Raw genomic sequence first — 25,819 nt, forward strand, 5'->3', positions numbered from 1 at the left:
GGAAGATATGCTCAAAACAGTGTTATTCACCTATCTGTTTTGTAAAGCACTATACATGTGGTTAAACAGCTAAAATTACAACATACAGTAGTATTTTTTTTACAAAAAGTTTTATTTAGAAATAGCAAAAGCTGCACAATATATGCAAAGAATAAATCACAAACAAAACATGGCTACAATTTACGAGACACATAGGTTAATCATTTGCACACTATAGACATTTACAATATGAAGGAGATTGTCATGTTTCACTGGTATAGCCTACAACGACTCGTATAATTTACAAGACATGAATGACTTGTTGTTTTGTTCATCAGAAACACTGTCAGTAGCTTTTCTTACATTATTTATAACAAATACTTATTTTAATGCCAGAGTTTAGAAAACATGTTTAAATGGATAATTTATACTAAATAATTTATGAACATTGTCTTTTTAGAGTAGTAGTTGACACTGTAGTATGACACAATACAGTCACATAATGATCATATCATTATGGTGTTGTATGCACATTTACTCTGCACTTAAATGTCAACAATACCCTCCCTTATTTATCATGCACTCTATGTGTTCACTCGCTTCTAAAACTGATTAATGGTTTAGATAGGGGCGAGCCATATGTTTACTTTTTGCTGCTATTGCTGCATTACAGTGTCTGACATGTTCACATGTTGACTTGTAAGGCTCATCGATCAAACAGCTACATCTCAAAGGACACAATGACAACTTAGAACAACTGATAAAAGCCTAAAGCTTCATTAGGAGTGTCTTTATACTCTGTTAAGATCCATTACACGGACATATGACTTCTGCGGCTGATTCAACAGGGGAGTAAAAGCAGATGGTGTTTGAGCTGATTGTGTCCTGAAGCAAGCTGAGCAGAGGAACACACAGTTTAAATCATTGTTAGGTGAATATAGAAATGATTTCCGTATTCATGAATGGAAAAATCTTTCCCCAAGTATTGGCATCTAAAACTGTAATGAATACAGCTACACCTGCCAAAAGGCGACCAATACGTTTCACTCAAATCTCTGAAGGTTGTTTTATCTTTTGGTACCATGTAGATTTGGGGCGGCAGCAGCTCAATCTGTAGGGATTTGGGTTGGGAGCCGGAGAGTTTCTGGTTCAAGTCTTGGCACGGACCAAGTCCGGAAATTGGTTTGGTATAGCTGGAGAGGTGCCAGTTGCTTCATCAATTGGAGAATGTTATACAAAGCCCTCTCTCGTAGTCTATTTAGAGCTGGGCAATTTTGTCTGATATAATAGAAAGAACAACAAATCTCACTGCACTGTAACTTTTACTCTATATTTGATGTTGTATTATACTCAAATTCTGTTTAAGCATTATTTGTATTTACTCTTATAATGGTGGCAGCTGTGGCTCAGTTAGTCTTCTCTCAACCCGAAGGTTGATGGACACTTTACTGTACATAGCAGCCTCTGCCTTCAGTTTGTGAATGTGTATTTGTGAGTGCTGTGTTATAGCACTTTGAGAAGAAAAGTGCTATCTAAGCTCAAGTGCCTTTACCATTGACCATAATGCATTTCTTCCCTTTTGTCATGATGCTTTTGATGATGAGTTCAGAATGCTTCATCATGGGGCCTAAAAGGCTGAAAAAGTATTTCTATAATTACATTGGATATTCCTTTTGAACCAATTAAACAACATTCATCAAAAGTACAATCTGCGTTTTGTCAGAATTAATTTTCGTTTCTGGCTGTTCGTTCTCCAGCTTTTCACTCTGGCACTAAGTGCAAGTGCAGACTCAATGACTGATATTGACTGTCTGACACACGGAGCTTTCACAGAGGAGAAATACCAGATGTTGCAGACGCAGTGAATCTTCTCACCAAAGGCTCTTGAGCAGATGAATGCTTGTCAGCAGCTTTCAACAAAGTTGTGGGGCAGTAAGTGGATGTTAATGTTTTTTTTCTATAGGAGCTGTTTTTCCAACTATAAGAAGGGCCCCAAGTAAGAAGCACAAGAACCAAGTTCCCCAAGGACCTTTCAGTGTTTCTGTTAGTTGATGTTAAGGAGGGGAGCACAGCTGGATTGGCTCATTGAGTCTACTTTATGGAATAATTGAGACAGTACAGTATATCCACTGGTTGGGCTCAATTAACTCATCGTTAAATGCCATGAGATGTTTCATATTGAAGTTTCATTTCTTTAATTATTATCTTTGTGTATGCTTGCTGAACAGGAGACAGTTTTGCATAACTACTACACAGCTCAACAATGAGGTTCAGGAAGTAAAAATCCCATTTGTCTTCTCCATAGATGGCTCATTTTTGAGCTATTATGTCACACCCATCTAAGGAAGACTGTGTGATAGCACACACATTTAGGCCTCTTGATGTTTTCTCAGTCAGGTTTTATTCCAAATTGCCTGAACACATTTGTTTTGAATAATGGCAGTCTCTTTTCTGCATACATTATATTGATATAATTGGGTCCATTTGTGGTCTGAGGGATAATTTCTCCAACACAAATTTATGGATGTGATGAAGATGTCTATCTCTGGCTAAAAGAGCCAGACACAATTCATCCTTTATTTGCATTTCCTTTACTGAACCCACCCATTCATTCCTCCAGCCCACAATACATGCAGGAATGCTTATAATGCATCTCTTATATAAACAACCACCTACACAGACTCCTCACGACTTCTTATTTAATTCTCCTGACGCACTGTCTGTGGATCTGTGCTGTTTTTTGAGCTGTGAAATCAAACAAATTTGTTTTCTAATGTTTCTCATATTAGACATTTGTGCAATACAGTGATGCATTGTTCGAGGACAGATCAAGGTTAATATTGTGTGGTCTCTCTGCATGAATTATAAATAGGTGCTGCAGTTTTATAAAACTAATCTGCAAGAGATGCATAACCTGTGTTGATCATTCTGAGTTCAGTTTGGGCACCTTTGCCTCTACTAATGCTTTGTGAGTTTGATCATGTTGGAAGTCTTCTTTACATTTTGGGAAAAATTATCTTTTTTCCCTTCTTTAATAAATATTTGAGAAGATCAACTTTCTCCTTCTGTGACCATCAAGAACAGAACTGAAAGCGTAGCTGAGTTCCCATCCGACGGCGCATTTGATGAACACATTTTTCATGGGTCGTTTCTGATTCAAGTGTTCCTTCAAATGTGACCTTGAAGGGTAAAAAAGAAACATGAAAGGGACATTGATACTTTAAATAATAAAGTTACGTGACGGTATTGTTTACTACCTGTGGAGCAGCTGTCTACTTTCAGGGAAATATTAATACAGAACATTGAAGCCCATAGTTTCCAGTTTAATCTCTGGGTTTTGATGTTTTTGTACCGTCATTTCAAACATCCCTGCTGTTTGAAACACATTCCTCCTTTTCCTATTAATTTAGCATTTACTACATCCTCATTGCATAGGCCTTGTTGTTGGATGAGCATAATTGATGGTAGTATGCATCTTTCTTTTGCCCTCAAGTTCAGAGCAAATGCATTTACCTAGTGCAGATTAGTTTCGAATTAAACTATATATAATATAAGGTCTAGGCAATCAGACCTTCTCCGGTAGCTCCCCACGACTCATTTCTTAGGGCAAGTTTAATTATCTTTAATGGCAAAGTAAGGCTCTGCATATCTGGTGAGTAACAAGGTCCATTCCTCATAAATTCATTAAACTGTGTTGGATACAAGGTTGGTTGCTGAAGGCGAGTAAATGAATTGTGTCATTTATGGAAATGCAGAGAATGAAGTTTGCTGTGGTGTTTTGTTTTGATTAGAATGAAAAGAAAATTATCCACTGAGGCTGACGTGATTAATTGTAATTAACCTGTTTAAAAAAAAAACCAGTGTGTGCACTAAAGGTTGAACACGTCAGTAAATACAATGAAATAAATCTGTACCATATGCAGAAGTGTAGAAGTAGATTAAAATCACCCTGCAGATACAAACCCAGAGGTTACTTGGATGTGGTCCCAGTTCAAAAAAGTTACAATGAATGCTCATAATGCACATTGCTGTACACATACTGTAAGTATGGAGTTGACCAGGCTTAAAACAAAGGTTTGAGATTCAATTGAACCCCCTTCCCTTCCTCATCCAAGTCATGACTTTTTTTATTTCAGAAAAACAATACAAATATAACACAACTTTTCAGACAGGGTGGCTATTTTGAACATGTTATTGCTATTTGAATATATAAACAGATTATTCTTCTCGGGTGTAAGAGGTTGCTATCATTGGCTGTCATTGACCACTGACACATGACACATGTTAATGAACAATATGGCTGTGTAAGAGGTCAAATCTGGGAAGGTGACACTTGCATAAAATTGTAATTTATTACACGTTATTGTTACACCCCACTCTAAGGTGACCCTAAAGGGCAAAACAAGTAATCACAAGTTGAACCAATGAAATCACACAAGACACCTTCAAAATAACTCAAAATTTAGTGATTAATTCTATGAAACCCAAACAGAAACATAAGATGACACAAAGAGACAGAAATCTCCTGATGGGACGAGATGCAGCACTCCCCACTCCAAAGGCCTCCATTCTCTGAGGGCAGGACTGGTCTTTCAAGAGACTCAGTCCAGGTGAACCTTGTTGAGCAATGATTTGATTCACCTGCAAGGCAATCTCAGAAACCCATCAATGATCATCTATCATTATCTGATAGACAATAAATGCCTCTAGGAAAGTATGCCAAGTTCTCTGTAGTTCACTTAAACCAGCTGGTAGTGTTAAACGGCCTCAATGCAAGACAATCTTGCATTGAGGCCAAATTCTCTAGTCTTCTGACTACTCTGCTATTTTGCCCCGATGACAGATGCTGCTATGTTTGTGACCATGAGAAGTAACTAATCCCATTTATACACATGCATACGCGGCTGCCAAAGAGGCAGAAAACAACTTGGGGTTTGTGTGTCTTGCCACCGGACACATGTAGCTGCAGGAGCCGGGGATTGAACCTTCCTGTTGAGAGACGACTGACTCTACAAACTGAGCCGCAGCCGCTGTTCACCTGTTGAGTCTCAGTTCAACGATGGAATATGACTTTTTGCGGCGGCTTTACCCTGTTTCAATTCGTCGATATGAGCATGAAAAAGAAACTAATTTGATTTGATTAACATGAAAAGGCATTGACGTTTTCAGAGATAACATGATGAAGCAGATTTGTAAAAAGTAAAATGTCAAACTCTTAAAGGTCTGTCCTCAAGAGAGGACGAAAACAACTTTTAAAATCTTTGTTTGATGGATGTCAGATCAATCATTTCTTCAGCATTTCAGGTAGTCATGTCTTTAATAACACAGAGGCAAGTAGAAATGTTTGACCTTCAATGCACTCTATGCAGATATCTTGTTAAAGAGACAATCAGAGCTGGGGCATCAAGCAATATGTTCTGCCTGTTTTTTTGCCATCCACACTGACTGTTTCTCTTCACAAAGCCAGCTGATGTGCATTGGTCAATACAGCTTTGACTATCACTGTGCCACCAACTAAAACAAGAACTCTTCCCATGCTTAAAATACAGTCGAATCTTTAAAGCGGAATTACTCACAGTGTGAAACACAACAGAAGGGGGGAAGGACACAGATCAAGACAACATACAGCCGAACAATCATGCAGATGGGAGTTTTAAGTATTGCAAACTGAGTCAGGGCCTCTAACCTTTCATGGAATCCGAAATCCACTACACACGTGCAGCCGGGGCAAATTACACTAACCTGAATTTCTGGACAGGGACCAGAAGCAGGTGGCATGAAGTCTTCCATCACTACAAGCTGAAAGGATGTAATTGAGCTATCTATTTATCCTCGATTAGCAAGTTTACCTTACTAATCAAGTTCATGGTTGCTGGAAACTAATCTTATGAGCCTGCTTATCTGCCCGGAGAATCAGCTGGTACGTCCGGAAGGAAATAGTAACAGTTGGTGTTTTGACTGCTGGTCCCATTAAGCTGGTTCTCCACAATTACTGGGTTTATTTCTGAACATCACAATATGGTGTTTGGGATTAGACAGATGCAAGATACTAGGTAGGTATGCTAATCTGCATTTACTCCACAAGCTCACCACCCCATAGTGCAGGTGAAAGCCTAGCACAAGCTGTTGAACATGATGAACACAATTTTATACCTTATTTATTGTCATTCATACTGTTGTCCTCATTGAATTCAAGTCCTCTATCATTAGCATTTAGCTTGATACTTTTACAAGACGCTGAGAGCAACCTAAAAACACAGACAGGGGGGCGCTGGTGGTGCAGTGGCAGCATGCACGTCAGACATCACTTCAAACACTTTTCAGGTTTGGCGCCATGAGTCTGAATATTTAACCAAATATAATAAGGCAGAAATAAACAAGACTATAAAAATAATTAGTTCTTCCATCTGCCATCCAATGATGTGCCATCAGCTGCCTTTCAACACATCTAAGTCTCTCAGACAATTCATACAGTATGGCAGTGTGACACCACATCACCTCTAAAAGTTTTCTTCATTTCTTCCTTAGAAGATTCAAAAAATGGGACAACATAAGAATTGCCACCGCAATCATTTGAACTTAAGAGACCATTTATTTTACTCAACAATGCTGAGTAACATGTCAGGTTAAGAAATGCTCAGTGAGTAACTACAACTGTGTGATTTGTCCAAACATTGATGACCTGTTGGCTGAATGAATTTAGCCAAAATGGACAGCTAATCAAGGGTGTGTGTCATGACACCTGTCACTCATTTGTACCTCTGAAATGAATTAGAGGATGCTTCAGGATTTGGGCTGTAATAGTAAAAGGCCCATTTGGGGCTATCAAATATTTTGTAGTTATTGAATTCAGTTGTTTCCCTATGTTCAACTGCAATTCAAACATTCAGTTTCATTTTTCTTTACACATAGCCTTCTCCTCTTTATTGTATAAGAACAGGAGGGCTTAGCCCTGCTAGACCATGTATAACGGTCATCCCTGTGTTGCATACTGCAGACTCACATGACAGTTAATGCACTGTTAACAACATACTAAAATGTATATCCTTGAGGTGAAGATGTGCTACTGTTATGTTAGCCCGCCCATGTACTAAGTGCACTCTGTGGGTAGCCAGGCTTTAAGTCTGGCCTGCTCAGGTTCCTTTCCCTCATGTCATTCCCCACTCTCTCCCCCTGCTTCCTGCTCTATGTACTGTCCTGTCAAATAAAGGAGAAAAGCACACCCAAAAAAAAACTTTAAAGGAGACTACCATTCTAAGCAACGCTATATAGACTGAAATCAGACTAACACTTTAGTTTGGTCCTATTTAAATTCAACCATTTACAAAATGTATGTCTTAGAAAGTGATATAGTTATTTTGTAATGTAACGTATGGAACATAGTTTATCAGAGTGTATTGTGGTGAGGTTGAGTGTCACAAGTGCAGTCCCGGCCATCTCACACTTAACATTTCAAAAACTGCATATTATGACTTTAGAACGCAATGTGATGCCATGCTTCACATGGATATTATTAAAGTCTTTGGTTTTGGACAAAGAAAATCTGCAAAACCCTATGTATCTGAATCTAGAAGTGAAGGCAGTAAGAGGTTCTGCTGTACAGAGCTCATTAACAAGAGCAACAGCACCAATGAAAGCCTGCCTGTATCCTTCTGGTGTAGCCCATCCATTTCTCGTAATCACTGTATACAGTATCCATGAAAATAGACAACAAAGAGCTAAAGAAAAGGAAAACCTGGCACTGAAAGGGGATTGTCATGTTCAATGCATGCCTTGAGAACAAGGAAGAATGGGCAGCTGTTACTCAAAGACACCCACAAAACACACCCTGCTCTAAAAAGGGATGGGAGACTCAGACGTCAATAGTGACATATACAATAAATGACACATTATACAGGAGGCAAACGGTTACTTGAACTAGAATATATTACTAGAGGACTCCAAGTGCATGATATCAAAAGATTATCTTCCATCTTTTGAAGAGCTCTCAGTACAGTTTAGGCCGCATCAGGGTTTGATTGACAGCTTTCACAACAGCCAAAACAAACCATGCTAACTTGGACGCCACTTTATTATAACAGGTATGGTGTGAAAAATAAACCTTGGGCTTTTGGAAATAAATCAATGGTGTAACATAAAGCCATTTTTAGCTATGCATTCTTTTCAAAATAACTTTAGGAATAATTTAAGTCAATCTACCACATGTGAAAAAATGATGAATATAAGCTTTATTAAAAATCGTACAAACAAAATCAATTTATTTTATAACCATTAACAAAGAAAAGTTAATGGCTAATAAACTTTACAAAAGCCCTACCAACCCTCTTTATTAAGCTTTTTCCAAGAGCTCCTCTCAAAGAAATGTCTTTCACAAACATTCTTTGTATTCTTCTATGTTCATTGTACTCTCAGTAGCACTGACAGAGCTTTATTCAAAAACATTTCTTTGCACTCCAAAAAGCTACCCTTTTCCAACCAGGTAACCCAATACAACAGCATGCTTAACCATGGAACACATAACAAGTTTGTGTAACATGTTTTTTTTTAACAACCAGGTTTATCTCTTTCCAAGGATGCCTATAATGTCTTCTCTCATTTATTTGAAAGTGAGAAGCCTAGATATCCACCCAACTTTATTTGAAATGTCACAAAACCATGGCTGTTAACTCAGCAATTTGGAAAACACTGCTTCAAAACTGCCCACCTGTCCCAAATATACATTTTTATGGAACACTTGGCTGCATGCAACTCCAGTGTTTCTACCTCCTTTATAAGCTGTATTATTTTGTGTTGAATCTTCTTTCATCAGTGAGTGTTCAACTCTGCAACTCTCATGTATTAAACATGCAAGCACATCTGCTTCTCTTCAGCATCATATAGAAATTAATACCTTGAACATATTTAACTGCAACAAGACTTATTTATTTCCACTACACCTCAATCTGAATCTGTTTCAGAAGAGGACAAACACACAGGCTGAAATACACACAGAAGCACATCCAGGATGCTGTGGACATGCACTGATGGAGAGATGTCAGAGTCAGGGTTATGCCCACAACGAGCACTCCTCGGTCTGTGCCTTGCTCAAGGGCACATTGGCAGTGCTCATGAAGTAACCTGGCACCTTTTCACATCAACGTCCAGACCTTGTAGGCATCAGGAATTGAGCCGGTGACACTCAGGTTCCCAACCCAAGTCCCGACAGACTGAACAACTGAGCATGTGTCAGAAGTGGGATAAAGTGCCAAGCTTTAGCGTAACAACACATCTGTTTTCCACTGTACTTTCAAGAGTAGCAAGCGTTGGCTTTTACTTCTTCAATGCTTTCAGAGATCATAAAGCTTTAAGTATCTTCAGTGTGTCAGAGAAACTAGTCCTCAGGTAAATTCACCCCAGGAGCCTTTGGTCTCTGCAGTTGGATGTGTCACAGATGCTGTCAGAACAAAGGTTTTTGGGATTAGTCAACAGATTCTTTCCTCCCCGACGTGTCCCATTGTGTCAGAATGCTGAGCCTGAGATAACCAGCCAGCAGGTGTACAGTCACATCTTTAGTCTCCGGGGGCGAAGTCGTGCCGCTCAGACTTCCAGTTCATGCTGCTCACATCCTTAACAGGATCAAAAGTTACATCTCTGCTGTATTGGTCATCATCAATTAGACACAGTTTTTCTTTTTTTTTTCTAAAACTTTGAAGGTTCCCACACAGTGTTTTGCTGTGGGTGAACTCGTGCTTCACGCACAAACACTTACTCATCCACACTTCACCACTGAGCAGATTCGCACAAATAACTGAGCCTGAAGAAGGCCCAAAGGCTCCTCGCATGAAGTTTGAGAAGCAACACAAAATTGGGATACAAAAAAAACAAAAAACATGATGACAAGAAGTTTTTCCAATACATCAAAGCTCTAAGTGGAATACTGAAGTCTACTTGTGTGAGGAGTTTTAAAGCTGTTATGAAAAAGAAGGAAATAAATACACCTCGTGCCTCGATACGAAATACAAAAGAAAACAATTAGACCATCAGCAATCATTTCTAAATATTACATTTTGAAGCATGTAAATGTTACCTAGAAATACATTTACACAGTAAGCAGATAAAAGGTTAATAGATCAAACATCTATTTTTCTAAATCGTCTTGAGATTTCATTTAAACTGTGTCAAGCAGCTTAACATACTGTACTTGTACTGGGTCCCAGTGAAAATGTATTTTGGTCCTCTCCCTTACACCAAACAGTTGTGTCACCATGCAGGAAAACACCCTGAAACTGTTCAAACCAGCCTCTGATCAGCACCACGGACAACAGCCGGAGCGACACGCGTATCTCAAACCAGCTCAGCCTGTTTTTCTTTTTGTGAGCTACCTTCTGAGAATAAGTCCAATAAGCAGCTTACATTAAGTATTGATGATATTTAAATTAATAGTAATCACAAAAGGAGTATGATGTATTTCATAACTGACTCTTTACAGAGCACAGACAAACACTCGTTCACCATCAGTAATAATTTTCATTCAATTGACAGTTGTTATGGGCCAATCAAAGTGCTAAGGCCTGGTGCACTGCAATGGTTGCACTGTCAGTAAATACACCATTGACTGTGTTTAGACATAGAACAAAATAATGTGATTTACTTAATGTTATATAACCTAATAATTCTGCATGCGTACATGTATGTGACTTGGTCATGATCAAGTAAAGTCTTTACACACTCAACTGTCAGTCAACTTAGCCGCGCCCCTAATTAAGAAAAAGTATAACAAAAACAAACTTAGCCTTCATAAATCCACATTAGTTATTTCAAAGAAATATTTGACGCCGGGATGCAAACATTTTCATTTCAGTTTTTCAATCTGGTATTTCAATAATGGATGTAATGGGAAGGCCCTGGATTTTGCAGCAGTCTCTAGGTGCTTTATTGGCTTCATTCTTCAACACTGCAAGTTGTCACTTGGTTTCAAGGCATGCATTTCTAATCTTTCTTCTCCCATTAATGGTTATCCACCCTAAAGTCCCAGCTGGAAAGAGGTGTTCTGTTTACCTATAAGCAGCTGTTACAATCAAACGTTCAGGCTTTTTGTTGAAAGCAGGCTATCATTTTAGGAAACAACAACAGCTGGTTCCCCTCAACCTCTTGTCGAGTATTAGGATTCCAGGGGCAAAAGTGACATGAAAGTGAAAATTAAAGTTTCTCAAGATGTAGTTTTGTTTTTTTCATGTGATTCAGCCCAGGAGCAGATGACTGGATGTAGGCAGCCCAACAGCTGTGGATGTAGTCGATCTAAATTAGTCAGGCTGTTGCTGCATAAGAACAGAGTGCTCTAAGACCCTCTCGCTAAGCAAATATAAGTGCCTGTTTATTCAGTATATTGAAGAGAGCTGCATATGTATTCTGTGATGTACCTGCAGAATTGGCAAATGCAAAATCAAGTTTGTTTCTACGCCTAATGTTTTCCTTTCTGATAATGCAGACTCAACAAAAAAACAATTATGGGAAGCAGAAGAAGGGGATATTTGTTTTTAGTATTGCATTGAGTCTTAGGACAGGCTAGAGGCTTGTATTGTATTTGTGCAACATGCAGAATTAACCTGCCAAAGCTGCCTTTGTGTTTCCTTAGAAACCTCAGCTCAGGTTGTGCTCTGTGGTATGTAAATATTCCTCTTGTGTGCAAACATATATGGTCATTTACACCCTCTGGCTGTGAAGTTGCTTTGCCTGGATAATGCAGTTTGAGCTTCTGATTACCTATACTTATAAAAGCAAAAACACAAATTAACTCCTTACTCCTGTTCTTTGCTTGCAAGTCCATCAGTGTTTCATAGCAGCTGTGAATCAGCTGGTAGAGTTTGTCGTGTCTCAACCGAAAGGTTGGGAGTTCGATCCCCAGCTCCTGCAACATGCCTGATGTGTATTTGGGCAACACTCTTAACCCCGAGTGGTGTATGAATGTGTGGAAACGGGATTAGTTACTTCTGAGGGCCACTTTCCAGATCACCCTCTGCCATCAGTGTGTGAATGGGTGTGAATAGGCAAGTCACCATTTGATCTTTGCCAATATGTCAGTTATTGGCAGAATGTTGATAAACCCCTGAATCAAAGACAAACAATACATAGCAAATGTGTTCATGAGAAAAATGTAAGTATCACAACTATAAGTTAGTTCATTGAAGAAAACCTTGGCCTAATTGGAGATTTTTGTTGTGCTTTTTCGGACACAAGCATAACAGTTCTGTCTGCTCTTAAGATTCGACACCCTTAACAAGGTTTTTTTTTTTTTCTAAAAATGTTTTTTTGGCTTGTTTTTGTATCCCAATTCTGCTAGACATGACAAAGCACTGCAACTCTTATAAACAAGGAATATAACCGTCTAGAGAGTTTAAGTTAACTTATCTTGCCCTAATTAGCTGAGCTATTTTTCTGTATCTGCCTGTGTGAATGATTCCGCAACATGTTTTAAAAAGTCCCTGATGTCTGTGTAAAAATGTCAATTTAATTGTTCAATGTCGACCAATTTAGATAGTAATTCTGGCTTCTGAAGCTTAAGTAATAATTTCAAATTGCCTTCTGTCTTTGGTTCATATGTAAAAAAAAACCACAAAAAAACACAAACAACAACAAACAAAAGCTTTGAAGAATGATATAGGCTGTACCTATCTTGCATTGGAAAAAGAACAAAATACTCACTCATATTGGCGTCTCTGCCTCTGTCCACAATAATATACATGAACAAGCCGAAAACATGGTCTAGAATTACTTTTTTTCTTGCAACACAGTTAAAAAAAACTATCACATTATGAAAACAGGGCTGAAATAGAGGGGTTTAGAGGCATGATCATATACAGGATCAGATTGTAACAAAAACCTCACAGACATGTTTTGTGGAACTTTGAGACCTGTTTAAACCTGTTGAAAAGGGAACATGTGATCTTTAATACAATAAGCTATTCTACAGTCAAAGAATGACTGAAGTTAGGAACTAAGTATAAAAAAGCAGAATAAGGGAGCACTTTGAATTATATTAGACAAGTGAGGCATCTAGTCTTCCCTTTTTAATGTGGGAGAACCCAGACTTTCTCACCCTCGCTTCCCTTCTTGTGACTCCTTTTTATAATAACTGAAAGCTGACTAAAGCCGGGCAATTCTGTCCCACAGAATGAGAGAAAAATGTCTACTGTGGGCTCCGGTAGCGAGACTGTTGAAAAAAGCCAAAACAGCTTAGCTATGTAATATCTCTACAGCTGTGTGGTGCCTTCGTCTATTGTTGTATTGCTCATCCCTGGGGCTTTGCAGAGAGAAAGTCATTGCTGAGGCATTCAACTGGTTTCTGACATCGACACTATTTCACTTCAAGGGGATTTTGGCCTCAGAGAATGGCTGCTGATCACAAAACCTTTCCCTGCTGTTAAGTCTGTCTCCATTAGAACTTTAGGACATCAAATGATCTGCTGAAGTTCCCCTGTCATATACTTATTACCTCTATAGAAAATTAGCTAGTGCCTTTTGAAAATTGCTATATGTGATCAAGCGCACTTCATAGAATAATTATGCTCTTGTCAATTTCGAGCGGATTTAATTAGCTCTGTACTTTTTGAGAACAGCCTGTAATTAACATCAGTCAATATGGTGTACTTTCACTTCTGTGTGAATCATAGTTATAGACACCTCTAGTATATGGAGCACAGTTGATCATGGGGATGACAGAATTTGAATTGGAATATAGCCCATCATTATTATAATGAATGTCAGAATGTGCTCCTTTTTGAAAACATGCCTTAGATTAGGCCCAGCTGTGTTTTGGGAAGGATTTCTGTTTGAGCCTTCAGTGAATCAGGCGCTCATATCAGATGTTCAACGAGGTGTTTAACCCGCCCTGTCAATAATATACTGTGATCTTTATAAGTTGTTTTGGTACTCCTCTTTATGATATGTTTAACTTTTTTTCCCCCATGTTATGAAAGTTGCACTTTTTAATTCACACTTTAAATATGACTAAAAATGCAATGTTCTGACCTTCCTCACTAACACTCCCCAACTGCATATTTCTCTGAAATGTGAACAAAACACATTTGGAATTGTTGTCAGGGGGACTTTGTTTAAAGGTTTTATTTTGGCTTCTTGAGCCTTTTTTTTTTTTTTTTTGAGATAGAGTCCGACATTGGGGAGAGAGAGAGAGAGTGTGGGAAATGACAAGGAAAGGGAGCCACAGGTCTGATCCGAGCCAGGCGGCCTACCTGAAAGGACCATAGCCTCCATGCATGCAGCAACCGCCAGGTGACTAAGAACCCTAGTAATTGATCTTTAAATGAGATCATTGCCCAAATGTTCAGTGTGTGCAATAACATGGCCCTGAGTACCTCCTATGAGCTTTATCTCAGTTTTGATCATATTCGTCTTAAACCTGGTTATACGGTAAACATCTTTGCAGATGTGATGAATACTAGTATCCTGGTTTCTGATTACTGTATCTTGCTTGCACAGGCGCTTGTGATTATGACCCGACTTGCTTCAGAATATTAGATGGCAAACTATTATCGTACAGGTCAACATGTCAATGGTTACTCCTAAACCTGTATACTTCCAACAATGTGTAACTCTTACATTAGAAACAGAGAAAACTCCAGAAGTGGGATGCTCTTGTCGCCACCACCATGTTCTTTTTAAAGATATGTCACTTGGCTAAGGCAATGCTTAAACAGGAAGCAACAGTCAATAATGGTAATGTGTATAAATGCCACAGTATCCAGTAATATCCTTTTGGATTTCTCCAGGTAGTACAATCAGGTTTCCAAAAAAATCAAGATAAGGGGTTTCTGAAACCAGGATATATTTACAAAAACACAAAAAAACTTAAGAAACTTAAAAATAGGATTAAAACTGGGGCACCCAAGTACATAAAGACTCTCAATATTGACCTAAGGCCAAAGTGTTAAAAGATCACCAACAGCTCCGTTCACTTGATTATTGCTTCTACTACTGCGGTGCTGTAATTCACCTGGGAATGTTGGTTACAGAACGTCCAAGTCAGTCAATAGACTGGATTTATCCATTAGTTGCTAAAGAGAGTGAACTAAGACTAAGTAAGCCTGTGATTAAAGGGGACTGTCTTAACATTTGAAGGGTAACTTCTGATGGGAGCAAAGGTGTTGGCTTGAGCTTGAATGGGTCCGATTATCTTGTAGCGTACCCCACTTTATATGAACAGAACGAACGGGCGTGTGAGAGAGAGGGGTGTGGTGTTGTACGTGGATAAAAGCTTGAACTTTTTAAGATTTGAGAACGCATGGTGCACCAAATAGTCCAGCGGTTATGTCACACTCCGTATACAGAGGTTTTAGTCGTCGTCACAGAAACGGTGGGTTCAAATCTAGCATCAGCCCTTTGCTGACTGTCTAATCCCAAGGTGTCCTGTCTTTTCAGCTGTCCTATTTAACAAAGGCGAAGAAAGCCAAGTGTGTGACATGGCAACTGGCGAGTACATCGACTCTAGGAAGGAGAGAGCATGGGGAGACATGTCTCCTAACTATTTTGATTTTGAACTGCAGTACCAATTTAAAACGCTATGTGTCAGAGTAACATATCTTTCCTTTAAAGCTTATTTTACTCAGGTTTTCCATCTTTTCTCTATCATCTTCTCATCATCAACAAAATCATACTTTCATCTTGAATTTAAAGTTAAACAAGAAAAATATAACACAATCTGTGTCAGCGTTGAGTTATAGTCTTGTCCAATATGCTGACCTCTCAACATCTCTGAGATGAACATGATAGTGGGACCTCTGCAAAACAAGCCAGCCAGACAAAAACACACAAACACTATCACAAGGTAGATGGAGAAAATAATGAAAAATGAAGCCCACACTCACCTGCACATATCTGGGAACAATGCTGACAAATGGGAGCAGCAGCCTGCTTGTGCTGTTTTCATCAGATCCCATCGTCTGTCTCACAGCGGCACCTGCCTCTGCTGCACCATCACATTTCTGTAGCCTGCTGTCCTTGCGGCGATGTATGCAGAAGCCAAATTATTTACGGGCCGCTTAACTACCTCAAGGTGAAACCACAACTGATCTCTCAATTATTTCACAATGGCATATTCAGGCCTTACACGGGGGAATAAGAAATAGAACACAACAACAGGATGGATTGGCCTCTTACCTGTTTACCTATTTACCTTGATAATACTGCCGAGATCACCTTGGTAATATATCGGCCTGCAAACACCCAGCTGTCCCCTAACCTGGGCACAACTCATTGGTTTAGTATCGACACTCGTGCCACCGTGAGTCCGTTTACGCAGCCTGCCAAAAAGATGGTTTTAATGGCAGACAGATGCAGTCTTTTGGCTGACACATTGTACGAATTGGGATCTCATGACTCTTTCATGGGGTTGTTAAATAAATAAGGAGGGTAGATTGAGTTGCCTACAGAGACAGAGGGTTGTGGCATATGGCCCAGGCAAAAATGGGCCTCAACAGATCGCCTTCTTGGACGCCATCCTGGTGCATGTGAGATAGCGACAATCCAGCCAAGACAGTAAAACAATAGCAAGGCAGTCAAAAAGCAAGTAATAGAGAGGAGTAAGGTTTTTTGTGTGTAGCAGCGGGGTGAGTGGAAGTGTAAGTCCCCACGTGGGAGCCACAGCAGACATAAACCCCTGAACCCAGAAGGATCAAAGTCTTGCACACTATTCAACTGAAAGCATTTTAAATAGAAATAAAGATTCAAATAATTATGTCACACTTGTAAATACAAAACTAACATCTATGTATGATAATTAATGTGGGTATTTTGTGGGTATTTTGGAAAAAATGTACCGCAACTTTCAACAGTTTTTTTTTTTTTTTTTTTCCTCCGGTAAGTTTAATAGCTTCGATTTTGTGATCAGGTCAGGTGCAGATTACACTTCACCATGTTTCTCTAACATTATGTGTCTCTAGCATGTCTTCAAACTCCCCAATTATGAGAAAATCCATCTGTTTCTTGCCTGCTCCAGCCTGAGTTACTTCACCTTTCATGGACGGGCGTGGTTAAAAAAAACCCCAACTAATTTGCATTTAAAGCTCCAGACAAAGAAACCGCCTGTTCACAGCAGGGCTAAAGATAGGGGTTTATAGGTTATGATAATATGTTAACTTTAACATTAGTTTTTATATTTATGAAAATCTCTCCATTTATGTATCTATTTTCTTTTTTCTTTTTTTTTGGTTCATTTCATATTTTATGTTCTTTCTCAACATTTTCAAGCATCCTTTTCTCCAGTGAGAGTCTAAGTCATTTTCAATTTGGACTTTTTAACTTTGATCTAATGACTATTATAAAAGGTCTGTGCCTTTATCCATTAAGCTCAGCTTGCTACAAAGGAAAAACAAGTTTGATGCTGTCTGTCTTCTATAGTAGCCTCTTCCCTTCATCATTCAGTCAGTATAAGGTGGTAACACAATAAACTGTCATGTCCAGTTTTCCAACAATCCTGAAGGGAGAAATTCAGTCAACAGCCTCCAGAAACCCGACACGTTGCGTTTCACTCCTGAACAAAGGAGGCTTCTGCTTTGATTTTGACTTTTACTGAAACAAGACGAGACACTTCTTTTTTTGTGTGTCCAGTCCACTTTGAACAGTTGCAGAGTCTACATCCTTCTGGGTTTGTCCAAAGTAGCAAGAAGCTATGTATCATATACAGAACAAAGCTAAAATAATGCAGCGAGTGTTTATTTTGAATCAAATCTGTATGTATGAGTTTGTTAAACACAAACTGTGTCTTGTAATGTAAGAAATTCTACATTACATATTTGCTTTTTCCTTTTTCTGTGGTATAACTTTAATGCATTTGGCACATTAGTCAGTCAAATCTATGTATTAACAGCTCATAGACTCATAGAGGGTATCTGACATGAAGACATCTTTTTATTTAATCCCCCAAGGACTTTCAGCACTTAGCAAAAATACTGAAAAGCAAACGTTGCATTAAGTACAGAAAAGACACATTTTCCAGACTGGTATATTAAAATGGTCAAGGGTTGTGCTAAAGAATAAAGGCCATCAATGTAAACACAATATTATCAGTTGATTTATTGTTATGATTTCTTTATGGAAATCTTTCTGGGGATGTCAGAATTAGCACAGTTTTTTTTTTTTAAATTTCAGTTTGCGTCTTTATCCCATTTTGCCTTAATGGTGCGTGAAAATGACTATTCGCAGCAGATGAAGTTTTACAACAGTGAAGCAATAAAGTCTCAAAAACAGTCAGTCTGAGAAGTGCATGATAAATTCTATCCCTCAAAGCTGAATTCATTCCATCACATCTTCAGACTGGTTTTTGAAGTGAGCATTTCAATCCTTAAAATACAAAGTAATGAAGCAGGTATATATAAATGTACCCATTATAAACTACTTCCAAAATCAGCAAAAGTTCCGTAATGGTAAACAGCACAAATACATCACTCTTCTAAACTACCTTCTTCTACTTCTGTCATGTAAGCTTTGAATTGTAAAGTCTTTTCCGTTTATCTACCAGTGCAAAAACATCAAGAGCTGGCATATAGCATTAATTTGGTCTGTTTCAGTCACAGACTTTTAATATCAATGGTCAAAGCCTTAGGGACGTCACCCATCTTTTACTGAAGGGCTTTTGGAAGCCCGTTGGTGGCGGTTGACACGTTGGAAATCCTTTCTCAACTTCACTTTCAGTCAACCTAATGACAAGCTGAGAGCTGGAGAGCAGGTTTTAAGCCTCTTGACATGTCATTACGTTTACCCACCTATCAGTCAGGCGTATGCATAACTCTTATACTGTAAATTCTGAAAAAAATAAAAATAAAATAAATAAATATATATATATATATATATATATATATATCCTCAGTGCGTGCCAATGAAGACAATGATTAATCAGACCAATATCCTTTCTTTTAACCAGGTTTATTTCTGCTTTAAAAACTAGCATTTTTTAATGGGTGTGCAATCTGTGGCTTTTTGGGCTCTTGGAGCGAGTGTCAAGAGGACCCTTGACGAACTGCAGGTTTTAGCACTCAGGCATTGGCTTAATTTTTCAACACAGGAGGTTGCTGCTTGGTTTCAGCAAATTATCTACAAATTTAGTCAAAGCCGTTTTTAGATTAATTAGTCTCATAAGGACAGTTAAAAGGCAAATTTGGATTTAAGTCTAAAGATACACATTTTCTGAGAATATTTATAAATCAATCAGTAGTTGAATATGATCTAAATGAAAGCGTTTTTACTCAATCCTATGTTGGTCTCAAACTGGGCAGACTCCAGATTGTAAATCAGTTAAGACCACCACTGACTGGCTTTTTTCCCTGCGTCATTACTTTGATTAGATGGAAAACGCCCCTTCATTGATGATTTAATTTTTATCCCCCCATTACGGCTGAAAGCGCCCCAGTGTTGTGGTTTAAGCAATGAACATGCCTGCTGCACATAAAATGAGGATTTTCTTAAATATTTATGGTCTTGGTCTTGACTTGGCTGTCCTGCCTTGGTCCTGGTCCCGATCCCTGATTGTCTTGGTGTCATCTCAGTCTCAGGGCCATTCTGGTCTCCAGTAGGCTTATGTCTTGTTCACTGTTTGTGTTGTCTTGACTACAACACTACCTACAGTAATACAAGTTACTTGTATGGATTGGTAAATAAGATAATTTACATTTGAAATAATCTTTAAAATACATTTATTTTAGGTCAGCACTTGTTTGTCTTCTGTTAGTTAACTAATGAGGTTAGCTAGTAAATACACCAATTCAAAGAGTGCTAAAATGTGCTACGTGACTGACAGATACAAAAATAGGTAAATTAACAAACACTAGATATGATATGGAGACTTTGTGAACAGTGCTTAAATTGGACCCTTTGATATGGATATGATATGGATATGAGAAACAGCCTCCCAGCCACGAGTTTGGATTCAACATCCAAACACAAATCCCAAATGACTGTCTTTTTATTTTAGGCATCTGAAGCTTCTATTGTGTGACTGAGACACCGCCAACAGCAAATTTACACTTTTGTTTGCTTACACGCAGTGTTTCCCAGATGTCATTAAGCACATGGATTTGGATGAGCGCAAGGAACACCCAGAGGTGTGTTGATGTTTTCACGCTTGGTTGAGGAGAGGCGACTTGTCGCGCATTGTCAGAATCCATCAGCCTTTTCCTGACCTAGAATCCTAAGCACAGTTCTAATATCTAAAGGAGTGAAAAGAATGGATGTCTCCATTACTCCCCAGGGCTCTGAGGCCTCAAGAACAGCTTCTCGCCTCTTCTTTTCTGCCTGTCTATTTTCAATTCAGAAGATAAATGAGCATTCTTTGATACAGCTTGAGGCGAAAAAGAAATAATGTCAAAAGTCCCCATGGAGTCCTAACCAAAGAAGCAAAGATGTGGAATAAAAACGATTGGGACAGAGATCCAAACCTAATGCAGAATAGGAGCATATATTTGAAACCAGGCTGTCCTATTTGTATCCTTGGTCACTTCCCATAACCTTTAAAGGGCAACCTAATTGTCCCATATTTCACATAGAGACATCCCAGAATAAAACGTTTGATTTAGCATTAAATGGTGATGCTATTCTTTCATTTGAGGTTTACATACTAATTACTTTAGCATTGGCCAATTTAGAGATTAGAAATGTGAAGCATACATTAACAACCTCCCCTTTATTTATCCTAATGTGTTTGATCCTTTACTAATGGTGGTCAATTAATGATAGTTAGAAGCCAGGCAAGTGAAAAAGTGAACTACTAATGCCCTAACAAACAAGTCATTAGTGCTGAAACATGTGACGTTAAATTCACTTGCAGCCTGCATCCTCATTAATGTTATAGTGAATCAAAGAAATCATAGGGGGGAAGTGCGTTACATTTCTCATTTGGACACAGATATTGTACACCAACAAATGTACACTAAGTTTAAGGCAGACTTGAGTTTATAGGTATATTTAGGTTAAGTGCTAAGGTGGATCGGGAATCACCTGTCAATGGCGTGAACCAATTTTATCCAAACCCTGACTACAAGGCTATCGTTTTTATTTATTTATTTTGTTCTTTACATTAAAACTCAATAACCATTCATTGAAAATCAAGATAAGACCATCATGTGTTTAAAAAAGTCCATAGATTGTTTAATACAACATACCATATTCTCAACAATTCAACATCAACAAAATTTTGTTAATTAAAAAAAAATCTGCATATTACCTTTATTGCACAGAACAATTTGAATGTATTTTCCATAGATTTATTTTTTAGTACCTTTTTTTTTAGTAAAAAGTTGGCTTGGACTACATAGTCAATATAGTCCAGGGTGAAAAAAAAAAGGAACAACAGAAATGAAAAACAGAATCCCGGGCTCACTCGGGACCAAAAAAGGCTAGGTACAGTAGCCACACTTTGAACAAAGAGAGCATTCATATTCAGCAAGAGGGAGAACCATGAGCCATATCCAGTGTTTTTTTTTTCCTTTATGCAAAACGGATTACACCAAAGCTGCTTCAGATTGCTCCATGGGTGAAACCATCTGTGTCACTCCAACCATCTGCATATTCTGTCCATACTTTCAGCCCATTACTCTGTTGCTGTCTGTAATGTCATCCATCATAAATAACTTAGCCTTTCTCCTCACACACGTTTGTAAAGCCCAGCTGTCCACGGTGTGTACTTTGAAAGGTAAGGCTGTAACCTCAGATTTTATATGCAGGTCAACTGGCGAGCATAATAAGCACAGTTCTTTCCCCCCCTGACAAACACTGCACATTTCTTGTGGGATAGCAAACCTGTTAATGATCCTGGATCTGAATATTTCCATGGCTTTAATGGGAGGGGGTGGGGGGGCATCGGCATGAATAAATCATTGATTTTATAAAACAACCAAGAAACATAATCAACAATGAAAGTAATATTCTACAGCTTGAGGAGCACATTGTATCCAAAAACATGAGCACCACAGTTTGATTTCTCACAATCTTGTTGAGCACAAAATAATACCGTTACATAACAGTTTTTGAAATGTGATTAAAAAAAGTCTGGGATAAGCGCGTATCACATCAAGGTGCCAATACTAACCATTCTGTTTGATGGAGGAGCCAGGGGGATAGATGCTGTGTTTATTTTTGGTACAGAGCATCATATCAACTACATCCCACATTCCCTTCTGTATCATCCCCTCAATCCATCTGTGCACTGTCTGGCTTCCATCTGAAAATTAGGGATGAATGACACTGATACTGATATCGTTTACTGGGCTCATAAAGCTCTATCGAAGCATTTCCCCAAAAGCTAAAATCCCACATAAAGAGCCACACTTGCCAACAGGCTTCTCTACTTTTCAACACAAAATAATCTTCTATTTATCTTTCTACAAATGCAATTTTTAATTATCTATGTTTTACAATGCATTGCTGCCAATTGGTATTAATATTCTGAACTGTACCGAAGTACCCCTATATCACTGAACCATTTTTGTTTTGAGCACTTCCATTTAAATATCATTCTTTCTTTTAGGGTCACTTAATGACCAATGTAAACTATGTAAAAGTACCATTTACTAAAATTTCTCAGTCAAGAGAATGACAAAGAAGTAGCTGCTCGGACATTTGTTCTTTTGCATGATAAAATGATGCTGTGTATGATATGCTATGTACTTTATGTCTGCTCATTTCCAAGGCCTATTTTGTCCACCAATTGCATCATGTATCGTGAAACAGATTGACATTGAATGAATTACGGAACAATTATCACTGTTGGAAAGCAAGAGAAGACCATATGTAGCATTCACATTATAACACTGATGTATTGATGATGTTCTTGAAATGCATCAATGCTGTATAAATGTGCTCATCAACCCATACACATTTTATTCATAACTTGATCTAACCCTGAAAAATAAAAAAAGAACACAAAATAAAAAAATACAGACATAAAACAGCAATGGCCAAAATATGATCTGCCCCTTGAATCTGGTGGCAAAGTGTTTTTCTTTTCTACTATATTTTTCCCATTATAAATCCACAGGAATATGAACTGCTTATGACAAATCTGACTTTCAATGAATGCCCTAACAGGCCTTGTTGAAACCATCAATGCCCTGTCGCACTGGGTGTGCTCTCACTTGTGAAAGTCCATACTACTACCCTTATTCTCTAGTGCTTCAGGCAGGAAAAAAACAGTTTACTCTATGTTAACAGACCAGGATCCACAGGTTTGTAAGAGAGGAAAGAAAATGTCTTCTTTTCCATTTGTCTTATTTTTCAGTTCACAATTCAGAAATTCCACGGCTCCCTTAGATCATTTTCATGTTAAACTTGCGAGGAGCATCCACTGTGCTGCTGCTCATGCCAGCGTCTGATTTCCGTGGCACATACTCGATCTCGATGTTGTGCTTAGTGTTGCCTTTTCCTCTGCTCCAAAGGAAGAGCAGTACCAGACAAAACAAGACAACGCCCAGAAAAGAAATGAAGCCCATGGTGGTGGCAATGATCAATGTCTTAATATCAAAGGGAAAAGGAACATTTGCTCTTGTACCATTAGAACCATTTTCTGTGGGCTGGTTGGAGATGAAAGCAAAAGTCTTGTTGGGTTGGTGTGGCCAGTCAGGTGAGTAGCTGTGAATGTGCAGGTGAGCAAGAGAGGTGTCATTTCCACCAGCATTACTAGCTATACAAACATATGTACCATTGTCCTGGATCTGAGCATAGCGCACCTCAAGGGTACCATCTGGCAACACAGAGAGCCTTCCAATGGTCTTGGTGGTGATAAACTTTTTCTGTGGAGATAGCCACATAATAACAGGAGCAGGATCTCCATCTGCCTGGCAAGCAAAATGAACAATGGCTCCCTCGTCAACAAATTTCTGCTGGGGTTTGCGATCCCTAATCCTGGATTTGCGACACGTGAAGTAGTTAGGCTGAAGAACATCTGGGAAGTCCTTAAACTCTTTGCCTTGGACAAACTCAGGGGAAGCACAGGTAGGCTGCTGTCTGTTGAAGTTCAGTCTCCAGCGCCGCCTGAAAACCCATAACAGTCGGCAGTCACAGGCGAGGGGGTTATCATACAGAGCAAGGGTTTCAAGGTTTCCAACTGAGTGGAAAGCAGACTCCTCCAAAGTGCTCAAAGAGTTTCCAGATACATTTAGAATCTTCAGGTAGTTTAGGCCACGGAAAGAGTAGGGCTCAATCATTGCCAATCTGCCCCCAACCAGGTGAAATTCCTGCAGACGCAGAAGATCATGGAGCTTATTCCCCTCAATGGTATGAATAGGGTTATAGGACAGATTAAGAAAGCGCAAATAAACCAAGTGCCTTAGGGCTACATAAGGAATTGTGGTCAGGTTGGCGTTAGCTATGGTCAGGGAAGTGAGATTTAATCCATACAAGCAATTTGGGGTCATGGTATCCAAATAAGGCCAATTGGCTATTTCCAATACTTTCAGTCGATAGAGACGTTTAAAGGAGTAATCCCGTATAACATTGATATTAAGGAGACGTAGCCTGAGAGTGATCAAACTGTGGAGGTGGGTAAAAGCCTCTGTTGGCACAGAGGACAAGTTGCACTTCTCAAGACTCAGGTGCTCAAGGCTACTTAGACCATGAAAAGCCCGATGGGAGATAAAGACCAGATCGTTATCACCCACCTCTAAAGACCGGAGGTTGTACAAATCCTGGAACATATAGTCCAACAGGATCACAATTTTATTCTCACTTATGTCCAGTTGTGTGAGATTGCTCAGGCCAGTAAACACACCAAGCTGGATCAACTTAAGCTTGTTGCTACGCAGTCCCAATGTCCGCAAGCCGTAAAGATTGTTGAAGGCTCCAGGTTCAATTGTGGAGATTGTGTTTTCACTGAGCTCCAGGTGTTCAAGGTTTGGAAAGGTAGAAAACTCGTCTGGGTTGATGGTTCTTATGCGGTTCTTGCTGAGGTCTAGCAGTTTTGTCTCTGCAGGAATGCCCTCAGGAACTGTCATGAGCTTCTTGCGGTGGCACAACACAGAGCGCTCTTGAACATTGCACTCACAGCGGGATGGACAGCCTGTGGTGGACCCAGACAGCACGGTGCCCAGCATCAGGATCAGTATGGGCTGCCAGCAAACCACCAGGTAGCTGTGCCCAGTCGCTTCCCTGGCCACCATCTTATCGGTTACCTGGGGAGACAAGAAAACAAGAGAAAATGTTTAGTTGGAATGTGGAACCTACAAAACTGACACACAAAGTTTTTCAGCTTCCCCATATATTGCAAGTGTTCTGCTTTTTTCTTTATATAGTTGGAAATCAGTGCAGATTGAAAAACATTAAAATGCATCATCCCAAACATCAACAGTAAAACTTCAATCAAGTTGGATGGCATGGTCTATTGGTCCCTGGTCAATTTGTCTGCTTCACATCAAAAGACAAGAACTGAGACATCAGTGTGAAATCAATGAAGTATAAAGCTCAGTTAAAGTACATAGTTTAGTAACTGTGTTTCAACCAGATAGTAAATTCAACAATTCTAAGTGCTAAAAGGAAGTCATTACTGTGTGACACAGTTCCTACCAGAACAGAGGAATATGAATTGTGTTGCAATATTCATGACACAGACTCAAGATGAATAGAGGTGGGTGGTTACAAGGAATAAGGTATGTGCTTGCATAACTGAGTGTGCTAACACTTTTGAATTCTGCATCATTCACTCTCTGCAGAGAGTTTAAAGGCTGTTTTCAATGCAAGAAGCTGCTGTGAATGCACAGCCTTCTATCAAACCTAGTCTTGACATTAAAAGGGCCAAACTGATCCTTGCTTCAAAGGTCAAAGGAAAAAAAAAAGTATTATCTGTATACCTTTTGCACTAAAACCT

The 25,819-nt window shown here is 39.0% G+C and overlaps 1 protein-coding gene across 2 annotated transcripts in view; it reads right to left on the reverse strand.

Annotated features, from left to right (window-relative positions):
• Positions 1–21,072: 21,072 nt before the first annotated feature.
• The window catches only part of lingo1a (leucine rich repeat and Ig domain containing 1a), a 131,542-nt gene continuing 126,795 nt past the window's right edge, over positions 21,073–25,819 (reverse strand). For both annotated transcript variants that reach the window (XM_079346486.1, XM_079346485.1), the window contains one exon: positions 21,073–25,127. In XM_079346486.1, the coding sequence (XP_079202612.1) occupies positions 23,268–25,115 (1,848 nt within the window). In that variant the 5' untranslated portion in view covers positions 25,116–25,127 and the 3' untranslated portion in view covers positions 21,073–23,267. The remainder of the gene's footprint in view (positions 25,128–25,819) is intronic.

This window comes from Symphodus melops, assembly GCF_947650265.1.
Source record: "Symphodus melops genome assembly, chromosome: 6".
In the NCBI taxonomy this organism is placed as follows: Eukaryota; Metazoa; Chordata; class Actinopteri; order Labriformes; family Labridae; genus Symphodus; species Symphodus melops.